The following is a 25,850-nucleotide window of genomic DNA, read 5'->3' as shown; positions in this document are numbered from 1 at the left end:
TGTGGGTGAGAACTTTTGTTTCCCCTGCATCTCCTGACAACAGCATTATATCACATTTTTAATGCTGTTCCCAAGTTGCCATGTCATTGTTCCAATGTCCCGTTGTCCCAAAGTCTCATTAGTCCTAACCCTAACATCAGTAAAACTAAGCCTAAACCTAACCTTAACCCTAACCCTGACCACCGTTGGACTAATGAGATGTCGAACTTATGGGCAGTCATTTATCCCTTAGACGGTGGAACGCTGTTTTCCTCAGAAGTTTAAACGTCTCCTCCAACTTGGGTTGTTTAATTAACAGTGTGCTATGATGAAGGCGCAGCACTCTGGTTTATTAAATGTTACGCTCAATTAGGGCTGTCACGATATGACATTTTACATGACGATTAATTGTCACTCAAATAATTGGCGATTAACGATTTTATTGTGTATTTGGCATTGATAATTACATTTCTGTTTGGCTTTTAGGCTTTGAAGTTGCATATGGTAGATATGACACATAACCTAAATATACAAATACATTACTGACATATTTGACAACTTACTACTTAAAAAATAACATTGATAGTGGAAATGCGACGCATTGTGAGCTTGTAGATCTGCTATTTCCACTATTTCTGACATTTTTCAACATTCACGATTATGACGATTATGACAAAATAATTGCGATAATGTCAAATAATCACGATTAGACGATTATGTAATAATTGTGACAGCCCTACGCTCAATACACACCTATGAGTAATTCAGAGGCTTAATACCACCCCCTGATGGCTTAGTGCCGGGTAACATGCTGTTTAACTAGCAGAATTGGCGTTTTGGTGCCGCAGATTTTCGAAATATGGCCCTGAGTGTACAGAAGATGGAAGCAAATACTCGTGAGTGTCAATTTGCTTCCATTTGTACACTCTCACAGCTACACATGTATTAATCTCCCAAGAAGACATACTTTCAAAAAGAGATGTATTATCTTTTTATTTATTTTTTTACCGAATGGGTTCCCCACTTCCCGGATTGCAAATAAAAACATACATTAACACTGTGGATTTTATCGTGCATGCCTGCAGGTGCGTGTGTGCAGTGCACGTGTGTGTATGTGTGCTCATTTCCCCTGCAGAGTTGTCAGAGCAGGGTTGTGATGCATTAGGACAAATCCCTCAGGTACAGTAGGTTGCCAAGGGCTGAGTCACCAACCTATGCCTAATCTGGTCGGTGCACAGCACGCTTCTGCCGCCACTATGTAGACCACAGTTTCCCAAACAGTGGGTCGGGACCCATTTTTGCTATTTTTGAAAAAGGTTAAAGGAGCTATAGTCAACTTTTTCATAGTAGGGCCGACACTTTGTTTACATCCTAGTCTATAGACTAGAATGTAAACAAAGTGTCGGTCTGACAATGGCCAAAATGATTATTTTATCATTATTTTACGCTTTTTATGGTCATTTTTGAATAGAAACACATATATGAAGCTTTTTTTTTTATAAAATATTTTTGAAACATTATTTTTATTTTAGCATCCGTTTTTCAAGAAAAAGTTGACTATAGCTCCTTTAAGTCGTTAAACTGTTCCTTTTGCTGAGGACCCTCACCGGAACCCCTCCATGGACCCCTGGGGATCCCCGGACCCCACTTTCAGAACCACTGAACAACCACATGCAAACAGAGAGGAGTTATAGCGCAGCCAGTGTGTCTACAGTCTTCAAAATGGAGAGTGTCTGTCAACCAAGCCCCCCAGACACCAGGCGGAGGGACTACTGCAGCTTTTTTTACAGATGGGGCCAGAAACATTGGCTCTTTTGAATTGACTGCGCGTTCATAGCGGAAGTGCTCGTTCACAACTTGGAGCCCCAGCGCGTCCATGAACAAACTCTATGACGCAAAACGCGTCACTTAGGCCCCACTACGTCACTTTTCAAACCCGGAAGAAGGGGTCGAATTTGGCTTCATGCGCTGGGTGAGCAACTCAATGCAAGCGGACGGGCGGGGATATTTGTTTATTTGTTTATTTATTTGTTTATTTGTTTATTTATATTATATTATATTATATTATATATTATATATATATTATATTATATTTATGATATCTGGTGCCCTCTTCTTCTTATAACTCTATGCTGTCAACCCTGTCAGCCATCTTTTCATTGTGGGCAGATGGTAGAGATGTGTTCCTTGTTTGAAGAGGAGAGTTGCGATGACCAGGGACGTGCAGAGAATGTTAGAGAGGCAGGGGCTGACATTTATTTTGGTGAAAATATCGAAAATGGCAGACCTCCAAGCTCACAGCGCATCCCGTTGTGACTACTGGGATCCATTCACCTTTTATTTGCCGAGCTGCATATCTGACCATTTAAACCCTCTATTGGTAAAACGTACTTATAACATACGTACTTGATACAGTATTTTTTCACTCTACAAAATCTCTTACACGACTCGTTGTGAGCTTGTAGATCTGCCCAGGATAATGGATGTTCGGGATATTTTGATTATCGCGATAATATTTCTTTGGTCACAATAATCGTGATATGAAATCGTCATATCGTCCCATCCCTAGATTTGCACAGGAACTCCAGAAGTGGAAGGTGGAGGTGAAGGATTTGAAACGGTAACAAATTTGGCCACGGACGACCTCTGAAAATATTTTGTGCCAGGGTCATTCAGAAGAGAAGGAACATTTTTCAATATTTTTTCCAAAAATCTCAAAAACAGCAAGCAAGCGTGTAGATCCGCTATTTTGGAATATCCAACATATAAATAGATAAACTGGTTAAAATGGTTGTGATGCTGCATTGTCATTTTTCTGGTTTTCCCCCCCGGTATCCTCTCAAGGACCCCCGGACCGGTCTAGTTCACTGGTTCTCAACGTGAGGTCCGGGGGGGTCCCAGTTAAATGTTTCAAAGTTAGGAACCTAATGGAAAAGTTCAGGATTTCACAGTGGACATTGGGGTCCCAGAGTTAAAAATAATTGAGATGAGGGTCCGTGTCCTAATACCAAACTGGGGTCGTTGAAATAAAAAGGCTGAGAATCACAGCTGTAGCTGATCTGACATTCTATCTATGTCAGAACATCTGGCACTCAGTTGAACAGAACACACCGTGATCCCACTCCCGAACCACTGTTATTATAACATCACACTTAGCCCAGGCCATGGTAAGTGACAGACAGTCAAATGAATGGTACATTATTCGTATCAGGTTCTTCAGTGAGTCACACTGACAAGCTACAGGGAAGGGCGCAATTTGAGAAAGGTATTGTCGGCGTTAGCCATCGAAAACATGACAGGATCTCATTTCGGCGCTCCTGCGCTGCAGTGTTGTGATAATGACAATGTTATGCAGTACCTGTGGGATGCCTTTTGAGCACAGTTAAATTGAGTGAGGACATCCGACGCTGTTCCCATGATGTTCTGTTCCTGTTTGCGATCTGTGTGTGTGTGTGTGTGACGTACGTCGTATTTCTAACTGAAGCAGAAGTATGCTTTTAATAGTGTGGTACGATGTGTACTTCCGTAGGATTTTTGTGCAGAACGTGGTTCTATAGAGTCCAAACTATGAGAAAATGATGGGTGTATAATTTTCCGGACCCCCACCCCCTTTCTGGGGGTCATCTATTTTAGGACCTCCCAGAACAGTACGCCAGCCAGTTAATGTCCAATTTTCTTAATATTAGAGTTGTTTTGTAGGTTTTAAAACATTCTGAGTTCATTTATTACACATTTGAAGCAGCCAGAATAACCTTTCTGACTTTTGTTTGGGGTCTTTCCTCACCTGGGACCCCCGGAATGACCCCTGTGCCTATCTCAGTAATCGTTCTGCTCCTGCTCCAGAACAATGTCATATTAGGACATAATTGAAGCATAAAAGTCTTTGTAGCTGGGCTCTGAAAACTAAAATGAGTAGTAGCAAATACCAGGGGTCTTCCACAGGGGGTTCGGGACCCCTAGGGGGTCCTCAGAGTTACTACAAAGTGTAATTCTAAGGATTTTTTTGCTAAAATGTATTGTTCTGCTGCTTTGGCTTTTATAGGGACCAAACTGTCAGGAAATGATGCGTATCACATTTTTCCGACCCCTGCCCCCTTTCTGGGGGGGTCATTTATTTTAGGACCTCCCAGAACAGACCAGACAGTTAATGTCCAATTTTTATAATATTAGAGTTGTTTTGTAGGATTTAAAACATTCTAAGTTCATATATTGCACTTTTGAAGCAGCCAGAATAACCTTTCTCTCCTCACCTGGGACCCCCAGAATGACCCCTGTGTATCTCAGTACTCATTACAGTCCTTGCTCTGTTTCTGCTCCAGAACAGTGTCAAATTAGATCATAATTAAAGCATAAAAGCGTTTGTAGCTGGGCTCTGACAACAGAAATTAGTAGCTAATACCAGGGGTCTTCCACAGGGGGTCTGAGACCCCCAGGGATCCTCAGAGTTACTACAGGGGGCCAGCCAAATCTCTGGTCACCCCAACCTCCCAGTCAGCCAAGACATTTGACTGGAACATACCCTCCAGTCTCTGAATTCCATCCATTTTCTTCAATTGGTGGAAGCTCAGGGCAATTTGTCAGGTATCATTTATACTGCATTGTGATGTAGTTGGCATTGAGGATATGTGGTAGCAGTGCAGCTCCAAGTTCTTTGACTGAAATCCCATCCCATATGAGTTATCGCAGATGAAGGGTTGTTGGACCAAAGTGCTCCAATGACTCCAATGTTGATGGTTGTAAGTGCCTTGCCCAGCCCTGAGGCTCATAGGGCAGGAGCATATGTCCTGTTTCTGTAGAGTGAGGCAGCTTGATGTACAAGTACCCCTGGACAGTGGACATGATAATAGTTTGTCACAGGGACATAGCCCAATCCAGCCTTTGATGCTGAGGTCCCATTTTCAGAATCTTTAGTATGACCCAGCTGGGGATCGAACCCCAACCTCCCAGTCTCAGGAGGAATGGAACCCTTGCCAAGGTATGTTCCAGTTAGGTGTCTTGCCCTCCCTACTCCAAAGGCAATACTTGAGCTCATCAAATGTGGCTGCAAAACAGGTTGCAAGACACAGTGCAGCAGCATGCTCAAGCAATAACCTGCCATGCACTCCTCTCTCCAAATTATGGTGGAAACTGTCAACACTATTAGGCAGGACATTCAACATGACTGTGTAATGGACATGTTGTTCTACATGGCCAAAGTGAGAAGTTGCAATACTTTCTTGTAATCCCTGCAGTAACACCTGTGAATTATAACTGTTATTGCGACCATAGGTCGCAAGTTTACTACGAAAACCAGCACATCTTGTCCGCGTATCTCTGTCTGTCTGTCTGTCTGTCTGTCTGTCTGTCTGTCTGTCTGTCTGTCTGTCTGTCTGTCTGTCTGTCTGTCTGTCTGTCTGTCTGTCTGTCTGAAGGTCACACCTGACACTGTGGTTCCCCTGACACATCACTGTGACATCACAGGTTATATCACAGGTGACCTATTTAAATGTAAAAGTACATATAGGGGCATTCCCCCGAATTCCTGTTTATGCCCATGAAGTTCCCTGATGTCATATACATCACTGGCCAGATGGCCAAGACATGGCCCATATCTGTGTGGCCGGTTCAGATAGGGATCTCCATGTATGGGCATAAAAGGGATTGTATGTTGTGATGTCATGGGAACCACTCTAACATAATCCCTTTTATGCCCATATATGGAGATCCCTGATGTCATCAATATTAAGCCCATATCTAACAGGACTTCATATGGGAATGCCCATATATGGAGGAAGACAGCCCATATCTGTAGGGCTGGTTCAGAGAACATCAGACAGGGATCTCCATGTATGGGCATAAAAGGGATGTACCATCAGTACACGGATCTCCATGGGTACCAGGGGTCTCCATATATAGGTAACTGGTCCGATATACATCACTGGCCAGATAGCCAAGAATTCACCCTTTGTTAGCCTTCTGGTTGGTCCCTGACTGACCAACCAGAAGGCTCTATCTGCCTTGTCCCGCCCTGGTTCCGCCTTTTTTATGTTGAATTTGCTAAAACATAATTTTTGGAGAGATAAAATAATTTAAAAACATTCTGAGTCACTATACTGCCACTGAGCAGCTCCATTTTACTGAAACCAAGTTTGAAATGAGAATTGAATACACAGAATAACAATACGAAGCAACTGAATTACAATGGTAGTGGATGGAGTGTCCCACTGAATGTCCCACCGAGACATAGCAACCAATGGGTGTGAAGAGGGGCGGGACAACGGGCGGGACTTGACAAAGGGTGAATTGGCCATCTGTCCATAAACCATCAAGTACACTTCATAAACCAAGGAGAATAATATTCAAAAATAGTTAGCACATTGCAGAAATGGTTGCTGAAATAACCATTTGGCTGCCCCCCTGTAGTAACTCTGATGACATCTGGGGGTCCCGGACCCCCTGTGGAAGACCCCTGGTATTAGCTACAAATTTGTTGTTGTCAGAACCCAGCTACAAAAGCTTTTATGCTTTAATTATGATCTAATTTGACACTGTTCTGGAGCAGAAACAGAGCAAGGACTGTAATGAGTAGTGAGCTAGGCACAGGGGTCATTCCGGGGGTCCCAGGTGAGACCCTAAACAAAAGTCAGAAAGGTTATTCTGGCTGCTTCAAAAGTGCAATATATGAACTTAGAATGTTTTAAATCCTACAAAAAAACTCTAATATTATGAAAATTGTACATTAACTGGCTGGTGTACTGTTCTGGGAGGTCCTAAAATAGATGACCCCCCAGAAAGGGGGCAGGGGTCGGAAAAATGTGATATGCATCATTTTCTGACAGTTTGGTCCCTATAAAAGCCAAATAAAAGCCATTTTAGCAAAAAAATCCTTAGAATTACACTTTGTAGTAACTCTGAGGACCCCCTAGGGGTCCCGAACCCCCTGTGGAAGACCCCTGGTATTTGCTACTACTCATTTTAGTTTTCAGAGCCCAGCTACAAAGACTTTTATGCTTCAATTATGTCCTAATATGACATTGTTCTGGAGCAGGAGCAGAACGATTACTGAGATAGGCACAGGGGTCATTCCGGGGGTCCCAGGTGAGGAAAGACCCCAGACAAAAGTCAGAAAGGTTATTCTGGCTGCTTCAAATGAGTAATAAATGAACTCAGAATGTTTTAAACCTACAAAACAACTCTAATAAGAGAATTGGACATTAACTGGCTTGCATACTGTTCTGGGAGGTCCTAAAATAGATGACCCCCAGAAAGGGGGTGGGGGTCTGGAAAATTATACACCTATCATTTTCTCATAGTTTGGACTCTATAGAACCAAGTTCTGCAAAAAAAATCAATTTTGGCACGAAAATCCTACGGGAGCTCTTTTTTTGGACGCATCGTATCACACTATAACCACTTAAGCCCTATACCAGTGTCTCTCAAGCTTTTAAATGTCAAGGTCTCCCCTTAACTCTGTACAAATGGAACCAAATGGATCGATCCGTTAAAGGTACATTCAGTGATTGTATTTCATTCAAATAAAAATATAATTGGTACATTTTCCATTCATTCTCCTCACTAGAATGTGTGCTGACCATATAAGGACTTCCACCATGGCCCGTGTTGCGAGCATAGCTAGATTCCGTTTTCAGAGGTGGCCAGCCAGTCCTCGACCAATCAGGGTAGAGTATGGCCGTAGTTATGTTATGCTGTTTAGTTATGAAGGTCAAAATAAAGGTTTTGAGAACCACAGTCGCTCTGAATTAAGAAAGTCTGCTAAATGCCTAGATTGTAAACTACTTAACTCATAAAATGCCACAGTCTCCTAGTAAATCAGTATCATACATATCCTGAAGCTAGAGACGTAGGCCTACCGATATTCAGTGATAATGATCAAAACGAGAACATTATAATGGTGTAGAATCTATAAAAAACTAAACATTTCCACGCTGTGACAAGATGACCCCCGGCCACTTTCTTTATCACTGAATACACCTTTAAGGGTCCATTTGGTTCCATTTGTACACTGTCAGAGTTATAGACTTGTATGGGTCAATTTAGACCCCTCTAAAGGAACCCACAGAGTCCCTGCAATCCACTTTGAGAATCACTGCCCTGTACAGTATAGTTTTCAGAAAATAGCCGATCTACAAGCTCACAGAACGCATTACATCACAACGCACCATGAGCTTGTAGATCTGCTATTTTCAAAACGTTTTGAATATTTTTTGCCTATGACATGCCCGAAAATAGTGACACCAGGGTGAAAGGCCTAGAATTATTTAATGTTTTAACTATTGAAAAATAGCAGATATACAAGCTTACAGGCGCTGCGAGCTTGTAGATCTGCTATTTTTGCAAAATTGCGATTTCTTTTTTTGCAAGTCTTTTTAACTCATTGAGTGCCAATCCCGAACTAGTTCGGCTTTATTAGCGTATCGCAGAGTGCCGATCCCAAACTAGTTCGGCTTTAAAAAAAAAAAAAAAAAAAAAAAATTGATTTTTTTTTTTTTTTTTTTTTTGGACCCCATCAAATCTGGTGAACATGATTTCAATCGCGATTTTGCATGTTCCACCCCATACAACCCCATCTAACATACAGGGCAGCCATTTTTGTTTACATAACATGTAAAACATAATGGCCATTATCTCAAGAATGCCTGAATGGATTTCCAATCGGATTTTTTTGTTTGAAAGCTGTGAACAAACTGCACAAATCGCATTGGATTTTTTAGAGCTCATTCTTCTCTGTTTTTTTCCCATGCATGAGGTGTGCAAGGTTTAATCGTGGCTAAATTGCAGAAAATAGATCTTCTAAAATGCTTGGTAGCCAATAGCTAACTTCAAGCTAACTTCATCCTCTTCCTGTACATGCACAAAGGAAAGTGTTCAGGCAAGTCATGGCTGCAGGGCTTCTGCATATACCAGCATATCTCCATGGGATTTTCTATGGCCACTGGGCGCCCTCTAGTGGTGAACGGGGTGGCACTCAAAGAGTTAAAAGCGAACATTTGTAACTGAAATAACTTTGAAATTTTGCATCTGGGGGTCCCTGGAACAACATATTCATGGGTTGCATTTGTAGTCCTACACCAGCCATGTTGAGGACCAACACAGGTGTTCTGATTGGCATAGAACATTAGTTCCATGCCAATCAAACAAATTGAAACACCTTTGTTGGTCCTCAACATGGCCGTTTAGGACTACAAATGCAACCCATGAATTTTCAGACAGTGGTCCACGGCCAAATGCATGTCATTTTGGGGGTCCTTGACATGAAAAAGTTTGAGAACCACTGATTTAGAAGAAGGATTTAGAAGACATTTATAGAATCGGGACACAAATATTCAAAGACTTGCACAAATGTTCACGATTTTTCAAAAACAGCAGATCTACAAGCTCGCAGCACGGCACTCGGTGCCGCACTGTGAGCTTGTATAGCTGCTATCTTTTAATAGTTAAAGCATAAAATAACGGCTAAACGTGGTTCAAATCTAAAGTGACACAGATTTGCGTTCGGGCCTATATAAATGGGGGAGTGGCAACCCCTCTGATTGCGGTGACACTCGACTGCCCGGTAAAAGCCACGCGGCTGCTGACAGCTGTAGAGTTCCATGGCTTAGTGGCCCTGGTCACCCTCCAGATTGCCACTTGATGGCTTCCTGATAGGAAGTTGATTGACTGACTTGCCGCCGGGCCTCCTCCAGAGGCCTTGGAAGGAAGGCCCGGTGACTGGCAGGTCAATCAGCCCTGCAGGGCCTCCGCGTGTTCTCAATTATCAGCCTCGTGTGAAGAAGAGCCGCGCCTCCTGTTCCTGACCTGACACATCCTGACCCCCGCGCTGCCGCCATAGACGCTGCCATATTGCCGCTATAGGCTAGTTGTTATGAACCTGTAGGGCAGGGTTCCCCAATAGGCGGCCCGCGGGCCATTTGCGGCCCACGGGGGGCTACTGTCTGGCCCCCACCAACCCCAGTAATAATGGTGGTATAAGAGCAGCAACCAACACTAGTATATCGTCATTGACGGGTGGAAAACCCGTATCTCAAAATGTGTACGCTCTTTCGCAAAGTAGAGCCCTGCTTCATCAAACAAGGCCGTCGCACAAAAGTAGTGAAAACAGCAGATCTACAAGCACACAACGCCTCGCGGTGCGAGGCGTTGTGTGCTTGTAGATCGGCTGTTTTCACTAGTTTAAATCATTTTAAAAATGATAAATGCAAAACGAACGGTTTTGGACATACAAGATTTTTACCCGACAACGACGATATCTGAACGGTCACTGGAGTGGCGGGAACGCCACCGCTTCCCCCTGCAATGTTGTGGCCCTTGGCTTGGTACCCTAGACATAATTTGGCCCTTGGGGAAAACTAATTGGGGAAGCCTGCTGTAGGGCGACTATAAAAACAAGTCGCAGAGAGGCTAAATGTAGCTCCATGCTCCTATCCATCTGGGCCCAGACCGCTGGCCTAGTGGTCCGGACCTCCCTCCAAACCTTTCTGTGTTCTGAACAGCACTCAGAACTCTGGTCAATTTATCTACCCAGCAACAACCGCAGCTGGGCAGATTTAGCGGCCATCGTGCGTCTGGTTGTAAATCCTCATATAGCTACTGGCACAAAGAACATGCCAAGTCTCATATACAGTACATACAGTTCCACCTGGGGTAGATTAATCTGTCGTATCCCTCTCGTTCAGCTGCCCCACTATCTCTGTGTGGATGTCACCATATCGTGGGGAAAACAAATTACTCGTTAAGCTTCTTTGATTAGCAGTCATGCATCCTGTGTTACCCTGTCTGTTTGTTGTTGTTTCACTTCATGTGACAGCGATGGCCAGGATTAGATAGGATTGCATACGCAGTCAGTTATTTGCAAAAAGGTTTTATCTTGGGGATGTGGATGCTGTCAGGATGGCACTGAGATGACAGTGTGGTGCGGTGATGCTGTTGTCAGCGGGTCTGTGGCGATACAGATGTGAATGTCCTCTCTCTCTCTGCCTCCCTGCCCCTGCAGCTCATAGTGGGGATCATCCAGGCAGCGGAGCTCCCTGCCATGGACATGGGCGGCACCTCGGACCCATACGTCAAGGTCTACCTGCTGCCCGACAAGAAGAAGAAGTTTGAGACCAAGGTTCACAGGAAGACCCTCAACCCCACCTTCAATGAGCAGTTCACCTTTAAGGTATAACGCTCCTTCGCCTGCAACTACAAAACAAAGAAGAACATTCATGCACCTTTTCTTTTCCCACAGGAGAGATTTTGGTTCCACTGACAAACTGATTTGCATGCAGTGGGGAATTCTGGGAAGGCGCGGAGACAGCGACCAGCTGGCACATTAACAAGCTCCTGACAGAAAATTTCACACAAGCCCACACACACACACACACACACACACACACACACACACACACACACACACACACACACACACACACACACACACACATATTGTAACGGAGTACACACACGAATACATACATGCATGTGCACGCACGCGTGCACCACACACGTACGCACACAGGCTCACTGTGATTGGGATTAACGCAGGCAGCTGCACCGCTACACAACGGCCTTGGTTTGGCCTAGATTTCAGCAAACATTCTTTCATAATGGATGCATGAGTGTTACTCGGCAGCTGGAAAAGTTGTGTTATTCATCCAACGGTGAAAAGCGCAGGTGTTTGGCAGAAGTTAGGCATAATGTGTGCGTCTTGGTGCCAGGTCCATTCGTACCCCTCTTTGTGATGCTCAAAATATGTGAAGTGTCCTGGAAAACACCACAGGTAATTATAAGTTAGCGGTTTCTCCTTGTGGCAAGGACACATGCCCAAGGTGCTTATCTCACTCCCGACCAGCGATGCTCACTTCATTCCACGGTGTTCTAACAAATCTCTATCGCAAGAGGTTCCCAAATATTGTCATGTCAACAACTACCAAATATGTATTTGGCCCGTGGACCCCAATCTGAAAGCAATTTGTACCAGGTACCCCCATAAAGAAAGAAGAACATTCTCAGAAACTAGTAGATTGTGCAAGCTTACAGTACATTGCATTGCACCGTTACGCGTTGCCGGTGTTGGTGTTTTCATCTGGTGTTCCGTGATGGTGTTGTTTGTGATCACTGACCAAAGATCACTGACGGAAGATTTTATTGTCTCCGCCAGGCCGAAAGGCATGGCAGAGACTATGTTTTGCACCCTGTCCGTCCGTCCTGTGTCCGTCAGCTAATCTCTGGCACCGTTGGCACGATGGTACCGTAGCAAGCACACTCCCTTTGCCCTGTATTTTTCACATCTGACTTTTATAGCGCCACCAGGAGGCTGACTTATGTAAAACACCTTTTTTTGATATTACACCTTCAGATTTCGTCCAAATGTAATGCAAATCGGTACACATGATCTCTATAGTCAAGTGATCAAAACTTATCTGTTAGATCTTTTATTTTCCATCCTGGTTGGTTACAATCTAAAGTTTGCAAGGGTGGCAAAATGTTGCAAATCATGAACACGCCGTCCGATTGCGGTGAAACTGCATGCACATTCCCGCTTGGCTGAGGAAGAAATGTCACTTGAGCATTTACAAATCAGCCTCATGGTCGTGCTATAACAGGCAGAGTCGTATCTTGACCTATAACTGCGTAAAACTTTGAGAGGCCACGGTAAAACGTCTGGCCTGCATTTTTCCTAAGCTGCCTTCTATATTGCCACCAGGTCGACTTATGTGAAACAATTTTTTTTGATGATCACTCAATACCAAAAAATGCATGCCCACAACAAACATTCCTCACCTGGCAGAGACCTGTGCTCGGAAGAGCACTGCTTCTAGTTTTGTATTTCTTTTATTATTATGTACAGTATATTTTATTTTTGAGAACTTTGATTGTTATCATTGTTATCATTATCAGTGGCTATTTGAATAGGTTTTGCTTCAAATCCCCAAATACTTCAAGCTTAACAACTACAGAATAGGATCAGCTCATTAAGATCCACATATTCTGTCTAGACTAGAGGCACAATTATGAAACACAGTCCCTTTTGGAGCTCTGGATGAGTTGTCAGGCAGATTATTTTTACCTTTATATGCCTCTATATAGGGTGTGCCAAATGTAGTTCTAAGAGCGGCCATTTCTTGGGTAAACACAGCCTTACACAGGTGTTCTGATTAGACTATAGCATTAGTTCTATGCAATCAAACAATTGAAACACCTGTGTTTTGACCCAAGAAATGGCCGCTAAGGACTACAATGACGTAGCTGCTGGCACACACTATACTGTAACTCTGACTGTGGGAGTGTTTTCTATTCACTAGCATACATGAAGAATACAGGCAATACTCTGTCTGTCTACAGCAATATAACCAAGACAACCCCCAACACCAACACAACAGTGGTCCCAGGTTGATTCTTAGTCAAGACGTTGGTCCCTGGCTCACACTCAGTTAAGAATCTGTGCGTTGTGAGCTTGTGCACACAGTATTTTCCAATAGCCAAAGTAAAAAAAGAAATAGATAGCCCTGGAACCCACTCAAGGACCACCTAGGGTCCCCGGACCCCAATTTGTGAACCACTACCGTATCGTATCACCAGCATCATCTCGGCTCAGTGGAAGGCAATAAGGAATCAAATTCTAGATACCACCCTCGAATACCTATAGCCGTACCCCCCCACCCCCCACCCCATTTCTTATTCCTCCATCCCAGGATCGGGGCCAGATAAGCCCTGTGCTGTCAGAAACAGCATTGGACAGTGATTGATTTGGAACCAGAACAACCCGCCCCCATCCACCACGTACACACACTTGACAAGCAATTACTTGTGCAATAGATGTGACAGTAGGAGCCTGGCAGTCATTATTTTCTGTGCAAAGGGATTCTTAAGAGTGATCAAAAGAATGATCGTTAAGCCTGGCTCATACTTCACGACACAACGGCAAAGAAAGAATTTGCCGACCTACAAGCTCACAACGTGTCGCATCCGCAACGCGCTCTGAGCTTGTCGGTCGGCTATTCCTGGCACGTGACACCGCTGTGTGACAAAGCATAGATCTCTTAGACATTGCCCGTGCTATGGATGCCTTTGCATAATCCTTCCCAAGATTGGAAATCTGTTCCATTTTTCATGAGATTACGGTTCTCTCTCAATTTCTCTCCTCTCAGATTTTCTGTTATTTCTTAACCGACCGTTACCCTTCTCCTCAACAGGTCCCTTACGTCGAGCTGGGTGGTAAAACGCTAGTGATGACGGTGTACGACTTTGACCGCTTCTCCAAGCATGACGCCATCGGCGACATCAAGGTGCCCATGAACAAGGTGGACTTCAGCCACATAACAGAGGAGTGGAGGGACCTGCAGAGCGCCGAGAAGGAGGAGGTAAAGTGAAGGAACATCAGAGATTTTGTGTTTTGTCAGAAGAACATTTGCCAATCATAGTCCAGGATTTCAAAATAGCCGCCCCAAAATTTGAATCAACCAATTACCCTCTTACAAGTTCTCATTCGAGATGTGCGAGAACAGTTTAGAAATGACAACTTCTTGACATCTCTCTCTGTGTGTCGATACACAGATGCAGTTATAGCACAAGCGTAATTTGATAGGGTTTTTGGGTTTTAAAAACCCAAGGGCCCCCCCTAGTGGCGAAAATACATTTAGTTTTTAATAGGCCAAAATAAAAATATACGCCCAATGCGCCCATATCTACATAAATTCATACAAGGATATTATATGTATTTAGTAATTTCCAATATATTAGGGGTAATCATTGTAGTTTGCGCTTAAATCGCGCAAAGACAACAGACCTGGGCCCCTTTGATCAGGGCCCCCTTGATCTGAAAACCCATGGGGAATAAGGTCTAATTTCGCCACTGAGTTATAGCGTCCCCATTCAAATCGTAATACCGTAATGTATGTGCCAATTGAAACAAGGACACAAGTGGCAGCACAATAATGACTTGGCTACATTTAAACATGTGTTCCTTGGGTTTGGACCGCAGGCGCGATGCCCTGGCCAGGGTAATCCATCTCTCTAGGAAATGTCACTTAATCGGATGTCCACACTTCCCCTTCAATTAATATGGCCAGGCAGCAGTTCAGGAGATTCAATTTTCATGGTAAATGTCATGGCATATAGCATTTGTTGCCAGGGGAACCTCATTTTTTACATTACGGTGGTTTGATTTAAAGGTTAATTATAACGGCAAGGAATTGCGTGCTTGTTTGAGCTGAAGGGCATCACTACGCTACCTTAGATTTGGCCAGGCAGCCGCACCTGCACAATTTCATGCAAGGCTTGAAATGACACTGTACTCGCTCGCTTTGTGTTACTGCTCACTGAAGGACAACTTGCAACTCGAGGAGCGGTGAAAAATCGACTGCCAAAATCATGGGCAGGGAGTTATTGTTCCAACTGCTTAACAGTGTTTGGCGGTTAGATTTATGCAAATGCTCTGGAAACCTTTTTGACAGGCTGTCAATGTGCTGGTGAAATTCATGTCATGCCTCAGTGGCCACAAATGACACTTGCCAAGGTTAAAAGGGGATTCTTCTTCCCTGGCAGTCCCCCCACAATACTATATTATTAGAACGCAAGTCTGAAGAGTGTGTTGTGTATCCAAGTTTTGGTTGCAAACTAAATGCATTGAGAGCACTTAAAGAGGTGGTGCCATAGTTTTATTCTTTTTCTCTGGTTTACATGTGTCTATGAGGTTGACAGTATTTCATTGCCTGGTGTGGTTGTTATGAGCAATTATGTATTCCCTTTGTATTGTGGATTTCTTCCTGGAGGCTGACACCTTGTGGGTCAAAAGTGCCAATCCAAAAACACAGATTTAATGACATCATATCATCCCCTCCCCTTTTACCATTCACCCAACACTGGTGGGTGTGGCTAACTTCAGCTGGGTCACCACCCACCTGACAACCAGGCATACTTAATGAACTGGTGGGTGTAGCCACATAAAAACCCTTTCTGTACACTCTTTTGGAAAAAATCCTCCTCCTAGTATAATAATAATACCTGATAATCATGTTTAATGAAGGAGATAAATCATGGCACTGCATCTTTAAAATAACTTGTATATAACATTGTACAGTATATAAAATTGTTAATTTTCAGGAAAGGGGAAAAAAGAACCTGCGTTCCAATAGATCCAATGTAGTTATTATCGAGTCACAAGCTCAATACTTTTCATTGGTTCAATATTTATAAAAACCCACACATACTTTACCACTTTCTCTTTACTGTACCTTTCAAACAGTTCAGCAAAACTGCCGACGTGCAAGCACACAGCGCATTGCATAGATCGTAACCCGCGTTACTTGTAGGCTTGTAGATCAGCTATTTTTGATACTTTTGCGTGACACCATTGTATCACCAAGTAGGCCATTCATTTACACCCCCCCCCCCCCCCCCCCCCCCCCCCCCCCACACACACACACACACACACACACACACACACACACACACACACACACACACACACACACACACAGTTTGTTGTTTTTTTTTTAAGTTGAACTATGGAGATACAAGGTTTCTGCCAGACAGCGGCAATATGTAAATGAATATCCCAGACTAGGTAAGGACTTCTCTGTGATAAGCTGTTTACAACTTCATATCCCTACCTAGAATAGAATATACTATATTGCTGTAAACATTTATAGAATATCATGGATATGATTACCATGGAAACTGTGGAAAACATAATCCAACAACAGACATGGTGATGGTGAGAGATGTTCAATTCTCTCTGTATCAGTAGAAATAAAACAAGCAGAAATCAGCTTGTCCGGCATTGCGACCGGCATTTCTGCTTGCCTGCCGCAGACAAGACAGCTTCATATAGCCTAGCTGATTACCATTGGTATTATTGGTATTTCTCAATTCACCAATTTTAATGATTCAGTTCAAGTGTATTCGATCATTGTAAAATTACCAGTATAATATATTTTTAAACCATACACAAACAACATAACACTCGTCATTCAACTTCTTTGTTTAGCCTTATAATGTATGTTTAGAAACAGTCGATAATGAAGTCTATAGCCATTATGAAATACAAGCTCCATCATAATGAGGCAATTTACAGCCAAATTTGTCATTACAATGAGCGTCTAGAATACCTTTGAATTTCCCATAATAGTGCCTATTGCTTCATATTTCCCTTGGTGCAGACTTTGCCTATGAATTTCCTGTTCAGTTATGTGACTGAACACACACGCACACACCACACTCCATGCTTGACTTTTAAGGTCAAGCATGGAGTGGCAGGCTCCAGAAATGTCCCCTCAGGTCACATGGCAGCGGTTGGTGTTTTACAGTTCATAGACATTGTCAGGCGTGATGGCTGCTCTAAACTGCACCATAATTAAACCTACCCTCTCTCTGTCTGGCCGCGTCTTTGCCCTCCTGATGAGGGTGTTTTCATGTTGATTAAACCTCAGCCCGAGCCTGTAAAGTCTACTTAAGGTCATTTCATTGGTGTTTTAGCGTGTGAAGCAGTGTCTAATAACGTGGCCAGAGTTTATACAGCCAGCACAGGCAAACTCATTCTGCACTGCCTTGTTAAGTTCTCCAAGGCACTGAATAGACCCTGATTGGAACTCTACTCAACGGAAAGACCTCATAATATTTAATACTGACAATACCCATATTCAGGCCTACGTGTGTCCCACATGTAAAGTACAGTAGGTGGGATCCCATAATTATATTGATGAATTATTCTGATTGACATGTAATGTGGCATCTTGAGGCATCATGTCGCAGGAATATGAATCACATTCTGTTCCAAATGTCAGTGGTGCTCAAAGTAGGGTCAGGGCGGGGACCCCCATAGGGGTCCTTGAAGGGGTTCCAGGGGGTCCCCAGTTAAATTATAAATGTAATCAAATGAATGTGCTGTTCACTACTTCTTAAACATCTGTATTTTTTATGTTGTGATTTTATTTATGAAATACTTTTGAAAGATGGTGGAATTCTTTTTAATTGATGAAAAGTTGTACTTTTTGACCCACTGTTCGGGAAACAGTGATCTAGAACATTGAACTACTTTGTAGTGGTGATGAGCTAGACAGCCAAAATAGTCGATATATAAGCTCATCATCTATTTTCACTATTTTCTTTTTATTATTATTATATATTTTTTTTAAGTTTAAATAGTGGAAATAGCAGACCAACAAGCTCTCAACAGACAACACATTGCACTGTGGTGCGCTATGAGCTTGTAGATCGGCTATTTTTGCTAGTATATAGGTCTTAATAATGTTTGTTCCAGGCCTATAGCCATTAGCCACATTACATTACCAGTAAGACTCCCTAATCGGGAGATAAGCGACCGTCAGGTCGCAGCGTGATTTTAGGGCAAAATGTGTAGGAGCAGTGTCCAAAAATGTGTTTGAAAAAATTGGCCAGATGGTGGCGCTATATGGGACAGATCCATGTTGATGACATGAGTGTAGACATACTGTGTACCGATTTGCGTGATTTTAGGGCAAAATCTGTAGGAGCAGTGTCCAAAAATGTTTTTTTAAAAATCGGCCTGATGGTGGCGCTATATGGGACAGATCCATGTTGATGACATGAGTGTAGACATACTGTGTACCGATTTGCGTGATTTTAGGGCAAAATCTGTAGGAGCAGTGTCCAAAAATGTGTTTGAAAAAATGGGCCTGATGGTGGCGCTATATGGGACAGATTCATGTTGACGTCTCATGTGTGCTGCAGTGGCGGGGGTCCTCCACTAGGGGCATCCATTCTGGAGCACCAGGAGTCGTGGTCCCCAGGAATTCCCCGTGAACAGCCCCGTTTGGGTGGTCATTTGGTCATTTTTGCACTTTTTGGCGGCGGTGGAAGGGGGTCCCTGGGGGTCCCTGGAGCTCCGGGGGTCCCTGGTGGGGTGGAGGTTGTGGATTGGCAGGCAAGGAGTGTGTGTGCAAAGTTTGGCATGGATTGGGGTAACGGTGGCGGAGATATGAGTTGGGGAAAAGTGTGACATGACGGACAGACTGACTGACAGACTGACTGACTGACTGACAGACAGCCGGTGGAGGTTTTGGTAGTAACTGCGACCTGACGGTCGCAATTAACCACTTAAACCCTGTTTGCTTTGTTGACTGGGGTCCCTCAGGGGTCTGTAATTCGGCTCCCCTTTTTTTCCCTGTCGCTAATCTCCTCACTGAAAATAGCAGATTTACACGCTCACACGGAAAGTTCACCTATTTTCATGTGTGCCTATTATGACGTCTCCAGAATATGGACGCTAGGGTTTATGTGTTTTTCTTACGACATTGGTCTGCTGCAGTGGTTCTCAACCTTTTCAGGCCGCGACCCCAAAATAATCATATTTTAACTGGGAACCCCCCCCCCCCCCCACCACCACCACCACCCTGACGAGCATTAAGAGTTGAAGCATTACATTTTGTATAACACTGTCTATTGTGAAAATAGCAGATCTACATGCTCACAATGCCTCGCGTAGCATTGTGTTGTGTTGTGAGGGGCTGTGAGCATTGCTTTGTGAGGCGTTGTGAGCATGTAGATCGGCTATTTTTAACAATTCCTGCCTCTAATATTTGATAATTTAGCCAATGTTTAATTTGTCATTAGAGGTATTAAAAAGTCCTTAAATTGTCACTTTAGAAATGTGCAGATACCCTACACTTAAACGTTATGTTGGTTTGCTTACTGTTGAGTGAGAAAACAATGTTGCACATTAAGTTAATCATCTGGGATCGACCCCCCAAAATAATTTGGGGTCCCGACCCACAGGTTGAGAACCACTGGTCTACTGTTCCATTTCCACTTGGAGACGGCAGCCAGACGGCAAGATGACTAACAACCTGGTCCTCAGCTTTCTTGCATACATCAGTGGACTATTTTGAATATTGGGGCAGAAAATGGGAACACATGCCATTTTGTCTACAAAAATGATTACGCATCAAACACATCTTATACTGACTTGCACATTTGTCACAAAAACACTGCTGCCATGAATCACTTTAAATGCAGAGAAACACATCATTTTAAATGCTGGAAAGTCTAATCATCAAATTTGAAATCTGTATTTACAGCTAAATCGCAGTTAGAGGAGTCAGGACAGGAGTGGAAGGAGTCTGCAAACTCTATATAAACAAACACAAAATGTATACATCATCAATAAATATACATTTAATTTCACAGTTAATAGAGAGGCTTCCAGAGCATTGCAAATATTGCTGGTTTTGAATGCACAAGATAATTTACACATGCATTTTTAAAATTAGAAGTCAATACAATATGTACAACTAGCTACCTCCTCCGCTTGTGATGTCATCAGTGTGCAGTTCCATTCTACTACCTTCTACTTTACCTGTCAACTTTTCAAAACCATTTTAAGTCCCTTACATATAATTCCAACTCCATATAAGAAAATGATAATGTTGTCAATGGGCTTGTAGGCTACTGTATGTAAATATCAAAAGTTGTCCTTTATCTTTTAAAGATTCGTTTTTGGGGCTTTGTTTTATGCCTTTATTAGATAGGACAGTAGACTGACAGGAAATGGAGGGAGAGATGGGGAGTGACATGCGGCAAAGGTCGTCCGGATCGGGAATCGAGCCGGCGACGCCATCAGGCATCAATGCCTATGTGGCAAAGCCTATGTGATATGCGCCTGGACCAGTAGGCCAGCGGGCGCCCCCAGATGTCCCATATCTTTTGCCCTAAATTGAAATCCATGAAGTGGGAATGGGCATACAGTATAGGCTACATCTACTTAGCCTAGTGCAGCTAGACAATCCACCCATGTTAAAACAAGGAAGGGATATACTGCAGTTATTTAGCTGCATTAGTATATAGTCTGGCCAAGCCAGGCTAACATCTACTCTATACGTCCATCGCAAGCAAGCCTCTTGCATTAGTTTGCATTTGTTTTTCATTGTAATTACAACCATTCTCACCGCTGATATGTGTCTTCCTTTGCCACAGCAAGAGAAGCTAGGAGATATCTGCTTCTCTCTGCGATATGTACCCACTGCTGGCAAACTGACCGTGGTCATTCTAGAGGCCAAGAACCTGAAGAAGATGGACGTTGGAGGCTTGTCAGGTGAGGAGGACTGCATTTGTGTACTGTATGTGTGTGTGTGTGTGTGTGTGTGTGTGTGGCCCGTTGAGTATGCATGCTCCAATGCTGCAGCTAATGCTTTGCCTCTTACAACTCTTGCTAGAACTCGTGCACCTGCTACAACAAGCCTTTGACACATAACTGACCACTATTACTTTGGCGCAGATACATAGAATATCAAGGATGGCGGTTGTGTTCATGAGGTTCCTCCCCTCACAACCTGAGAAATGTCAAACCGAGCCATCTCTCAACATGGTGGGATGTTGGTGCTAAAATACATTAATAAATGAATAAATCTGAACAAATAATTATGTCATCAGATGCTTTCAGGAGAAATGATTTGAGTGTCAATCATGATGCCCTGAGGAATCAGTAGAGTGGGTGGAAACAGTCTCTCTCTCTCTCTCTCTCTCTCTCTCTCTCTCTCTCTCTCTCTCTCTCTCTCTCTCTCTCTCTCTCTCTCTCTCTCTCTCTCTCTCTCTCTCACTCACTCACTCACTCACTCACTCACTCACTCACTCACTCACTTACTAAGAAATTCCATAAATTAGAAAACAAATATTTAAGAAGTAGACAATAGCCGATCTACAAGCTCACAACGCGACGTGAAGCGTTGCGTTGTTAGCTTGTAGATATTTGTCACTATTTTGGGTCCCTGAAAGGTTTGGGAACCACTGCTGTATAGCAACAGGAACCCCAAAAGGGGTTCCCATCCTAAAGTGGTTAAGCGCCAGTATAGTGCACCAAAAATAGCTCACACTGCGACATACAGTATAGTGAGCTTGTAGACCGGCTATGTTTTCATAAAATCATTGACCAAAAACGTTGATATCCTCACAAGTACTGTATAGTAAAACAAACCTACGTGTTTGCGTGTGTGCATGTGACGGTGCGCGCACATGCGTGTGTGTGAGAGGGGTTGGGGAACATTCATTGCTGGTCCACTGGCCAGGGTCCAATGGTTCCGCCATCAGTCAGGGTGCACAGGCAGGTGTGATGCAGGGACATGCAGAGAATGTTAGAGAGGCAGGGGGCTGAAATGTCTAAAAGGGCCTTTTGATGAAAATATCGAAAATAGCAGACCTCCAAGCTCACAACGCGTCGCAGTGAACTTGGAGGTCGGCTATTTTCGATACTTGATTCACACTGAACTAAGCATTATCAAGTCAATACTGGAAATGTGGCCTAACGGCATGGATTTCTACACAGAGAGGGCAATTCTTTCAACATAAGATGCTGCATTCAAGTTCAGGAGAGATTGGAAAAGGCAATTTTCTTGAATGCTGCCTTCATGCATGGCATTTGCATTTCTTTCACCATAGTGAATTCATGGTCTGGAGAGGGCACTTTTTACAGAACGGGTAAAAAGGGCAGGGGCTCAAGCCCCCTTAGATGTCTTAGAAGCAGCGCTCCACTAGGATCCAATTTTGCTCTCACAGCAGCAGGTTTATGTTGCACCAATTAGGGGGCGTGTATTTTTTTTTTGTTTTTGCCCGCGAGTGAAAGGTTTTATATTGACGCATTTCTCTGAGATAACAAAAGAAGTCCCATCTTGTGAATCTGCTATTTCTCATGACGCATCGGGTCACCACTCGGCACATGCAGGCAAAGGTGCACCAGCAGAGCCCGTTGCTCTGTGCGTCATTGCCTCAAACAGCAAACACACCTACACTTCCTACACACTGACGCTTTCTCTCTTTCTTTCTCTCTCTGCCTCTCTATCTTTCTCTCTCTGCCTCTCTATCTTTCTCTCTCTCAATTTCAAAGACATTCAAATGAGGCTTTATTGGCATTTGAAACATACATCTCCATTGCAAAAGCAAGTGTACAATTAAAGATGCAGTCCTACTAATACTTTTTTTTTTCTCTCTTTTTAAATCTTTATCCCACAATTTTGTAACTCATTCTTTCAGCCTGTGCCAATTGCCTATGTAATCCTGGCCTCTCAGTCTGCTCTCCCTCTGCTGCGCCTGGGGAGACAACGGACTGACCTCATGCTTCCTTCTATGCATGAGGAGTCCAAGTTGTTTCTTTTCTCACCTGACAGTGGAGATTTCCCTGGTTTGGACGTAGCGCGTGGAAGGAACACGTTATTCCAACCAGTTCCTTTCCCCTCCATCAGGCGCCCCGGCTGGCCAGGGGGAGGCATTATTGAGACCAGGATTACGTGCATGTTTTTGTGAGGGTATCAACCCTAGGAGACACGGGGAGAACATGCAAACTCCACACAGAAAGGCCCTATCGCCAACCCCACCTAGGGTGTGGGCGCTGATGACGCGGAGGGACTAATACTTTAAAGAGGAACACACACTGGACGTGGAGGCGGCGCGGAAGCGGCGCCGCTGTTCTATTTTTCCAGCGTTGCCGCGCGGGTGAACATGTTCTCCCATGGTCTCCCCACTGGGGGAAATGGATGTGCTGTGTGGCAGCGCGCCGCATCCAGTTGGGGTTATTGCGCGGCACTTCACGTGCGTCGACGCGACGCTGCGCAGCCGCCCGCGTCCAGTGTGTGCTCCCCTTAAGATAGGGGTCTGAGGCTTAATACATGTCAATTTGGGGGGGTCATTGACATGAAAATGTCTGGGAACCACTGCTGTAGTGCTATGCTCTCTCTCTCTCTCTCTCTCTCATCTCTCTCTCTCTCTCTCCTCTCTCTCTCTCTCTCTCTCAATAATGATAGTAATAATGAAAACAAGTGTATAACAAACAATGGTACAAAGATTACAGTAATATGCAGCAGTTTAGTGATTTTGTTTATGCATTTTTAGATTGTTCTCCCCAGAACATATTGAAGTGACGACTTAATGGTGGAATCAAATTCTATATATTTATCTTTAATTTTAGGGAAGAATGATGCTCTAATGTCTTTATGTTTGTCACACTGTAACAGGAAATGTAGCTCTGTCTCCTTCACTCCTTGAGAACAGAGTGAACACAGTCTGTCTTCTCTAGGCAGCCAGTTCTGTCTGTCTGTCTGTCTGTCTGTCTGTCTGTCTGTCTGTCTGTCTGTCTCTCTGTCTCTCTCTGTCTCTCTCTCTCTCTCTCTCTCTCTCTCTCTCTCTTCTCTCTCTCTCTCTCTCTCTCTCTCTCTCTCATATCCACACACACTCACATGCACATGTCTACCGGCTTCTTCCTCACCGAACGCGGACTCTGCTTCTCTTCGCACTTCCTTTCTGTCGATTAAAATAAATAACCAAATTCCCACCGTGATGTGCGCCTCCGTCCCCGTCGGCTCCGCTTGCCACAATTACCATGCACCTGGGTCCACTTGCTTCACGCCTGAGAGCAGCGCAGCCTCGCCGTCAGAGCCTAACCGCCCTACGGTACACTAGTGCTCCGCACATTAAAAGCTTAGAGCTTCCTTTTCATCTGTCAGACTAGCATGGACAGCCGTGCGGCAGGAGACCATCCTCCCGCTGCCATTTCACGCCACTGCCGCGAGCTCTCGCCCGTATGCATGTGCAGCTCAGGGGCACACACTAAAAACTCATGGGTCATTTCTTGACCCAAATCATGGGTCATTTGTGTTAGGTCACATTTCTGGGTCATTTCTCAGAGCCACAACCCTTCCTTGAGTTATTGGGATATTATTTTGACCCAATTCCAGGGTTGTTCGAGTTAGGTAATATTTATCTGGGGGTGACCCGTTTTTGGGGTTAGTGGTAACCCCTATACTTGGGTCAGTTGTCTAGCTTTGGGCCAATCAGGGGACAGGCACCATAAACCTGTTTGCAAAGCATGCTGGGAAAAGCATTTTTCTAGGTTTCCAGAGACATTTTCTAAGCTGTTGGGAGCTAAAAATGCTAAATATGTCATATCCATGTGTCTGTCTCGGCAAGCTGTCTGTCATATGTCTGAATTTGATTTGTCAATATTTGAGCCTAAACCCTAACCGTAAGTGCTTGGCTGCTAGCTTAGGGTTGAGCTCCCTCCCCTGGCTCCCAACAGCTTGTCTGAAAGAGAAGAACTCATAGTAATTCTGAGATTATTTGTGTGTATCTTCTCTAAACTATTCTGACTATAGTATTATCAACATTGTTGCATAATATATTGTATGCACTTTTATGTTGATATTACCAATCTTCGAACAAATCATCTGAGAAGAAACCCTGAAACATTTCTGATGTTATGTTAATGACAGATAATATTGACATTGTCATTCTAAAGACCATGCATATGTAGGTTGTATTCATTTAGCCCACTCAACCCCAAAACTTGGGTCATATTGACTACAATCTTGGGTCATTTTAAACAAATAATTTGGTTATTTATTTGACCCAATTTATGGGTCAATATTCATAACCAAATTTCTTGAGTTAAAATAACCAAACCTGGCATTGGTCCCTATTTGACCCGTGAGTTGGATCAAAAATGACCCAAGTTGAGTTGTTTTTGACCCAGCAGTTTTTAGAGTGCATCAGCAGGGGGGGGGGGGGTTAGGGGCCGGTGGCGGGGGGGGGGGGGGGGGGGGGGGGGTTAGGGGCCGGTGGCGCAGTCGGTAGTGCTGTTGCCTCACAGCTAGAAGGTCCTGGGTTTGATTCCCTCTGGGGACGCTGTGGGCGTGTTCTCTCCTCCGCGTCATCAGTGCCCATCAATCCTTTTGGTGGGGTTGGCAAAAGGATCTTTCTGTGTGAAGTTAGCATGTTCTCCCCATGTCTCCTAGGGTAGGTACCCTCACAAAAACATGCAGTAATCCTGGTCTCTATTCAGCCTCCCCCTGGCCAGCCGGGGCGCCTGATGGAGGGGAAAGGAACTGGTTGGAATAACGTGTTCCTTCCACGCGCTACATCCAACTGGGGAA

At 43.9% G+C, this 25,850-nt stretch overlaps 1 protein-coding gene across 1 annotated transcript in view; it reads left to right on the top strand.

Annotated features, from left to right (window-relative positions):
- Nucleotides 1-25,850, top strand: part of syt1a (synaptotagmin Ia) — a gene marked incomplete at both ends in the record, with an annotated part of 93,448 nt that overhangs the window by 40,128 nt on the left and 27,470 nt on the right. The window contains 3 exons of the mRNA XM_080754824.1: nt 10,970-11,137; nt 14,154-14,321; nt 20,911-21,028. Of these exons, the coding sequence (XP_080610950.1) occupies nt 10,970-11,137; nt 14,154-14,321; nt 20,911-21,028 (454 nt within the window). The remainder of the gene's footprint in view (nt 1-10,969; nt 11,138-14,153; nt 14,322-20,910; nt 21,029-25,850) is intronic.

Source organism: Nannobrachium achirus (assembly GCF_963921795.1).
Source record: "Nannobrachium achirus genome assembly, chromosome: 23".
Classification (NCBI taxonomy): Eukaryota; Metazoa; Chordata; class Actinopteri; order Myctophiformes; family Myctophidae; genus Nannobrachium; species Nannobrachium achirus.
This window is presented reverse-complemented; position numbering and strand designations above follow the sequence as displayed.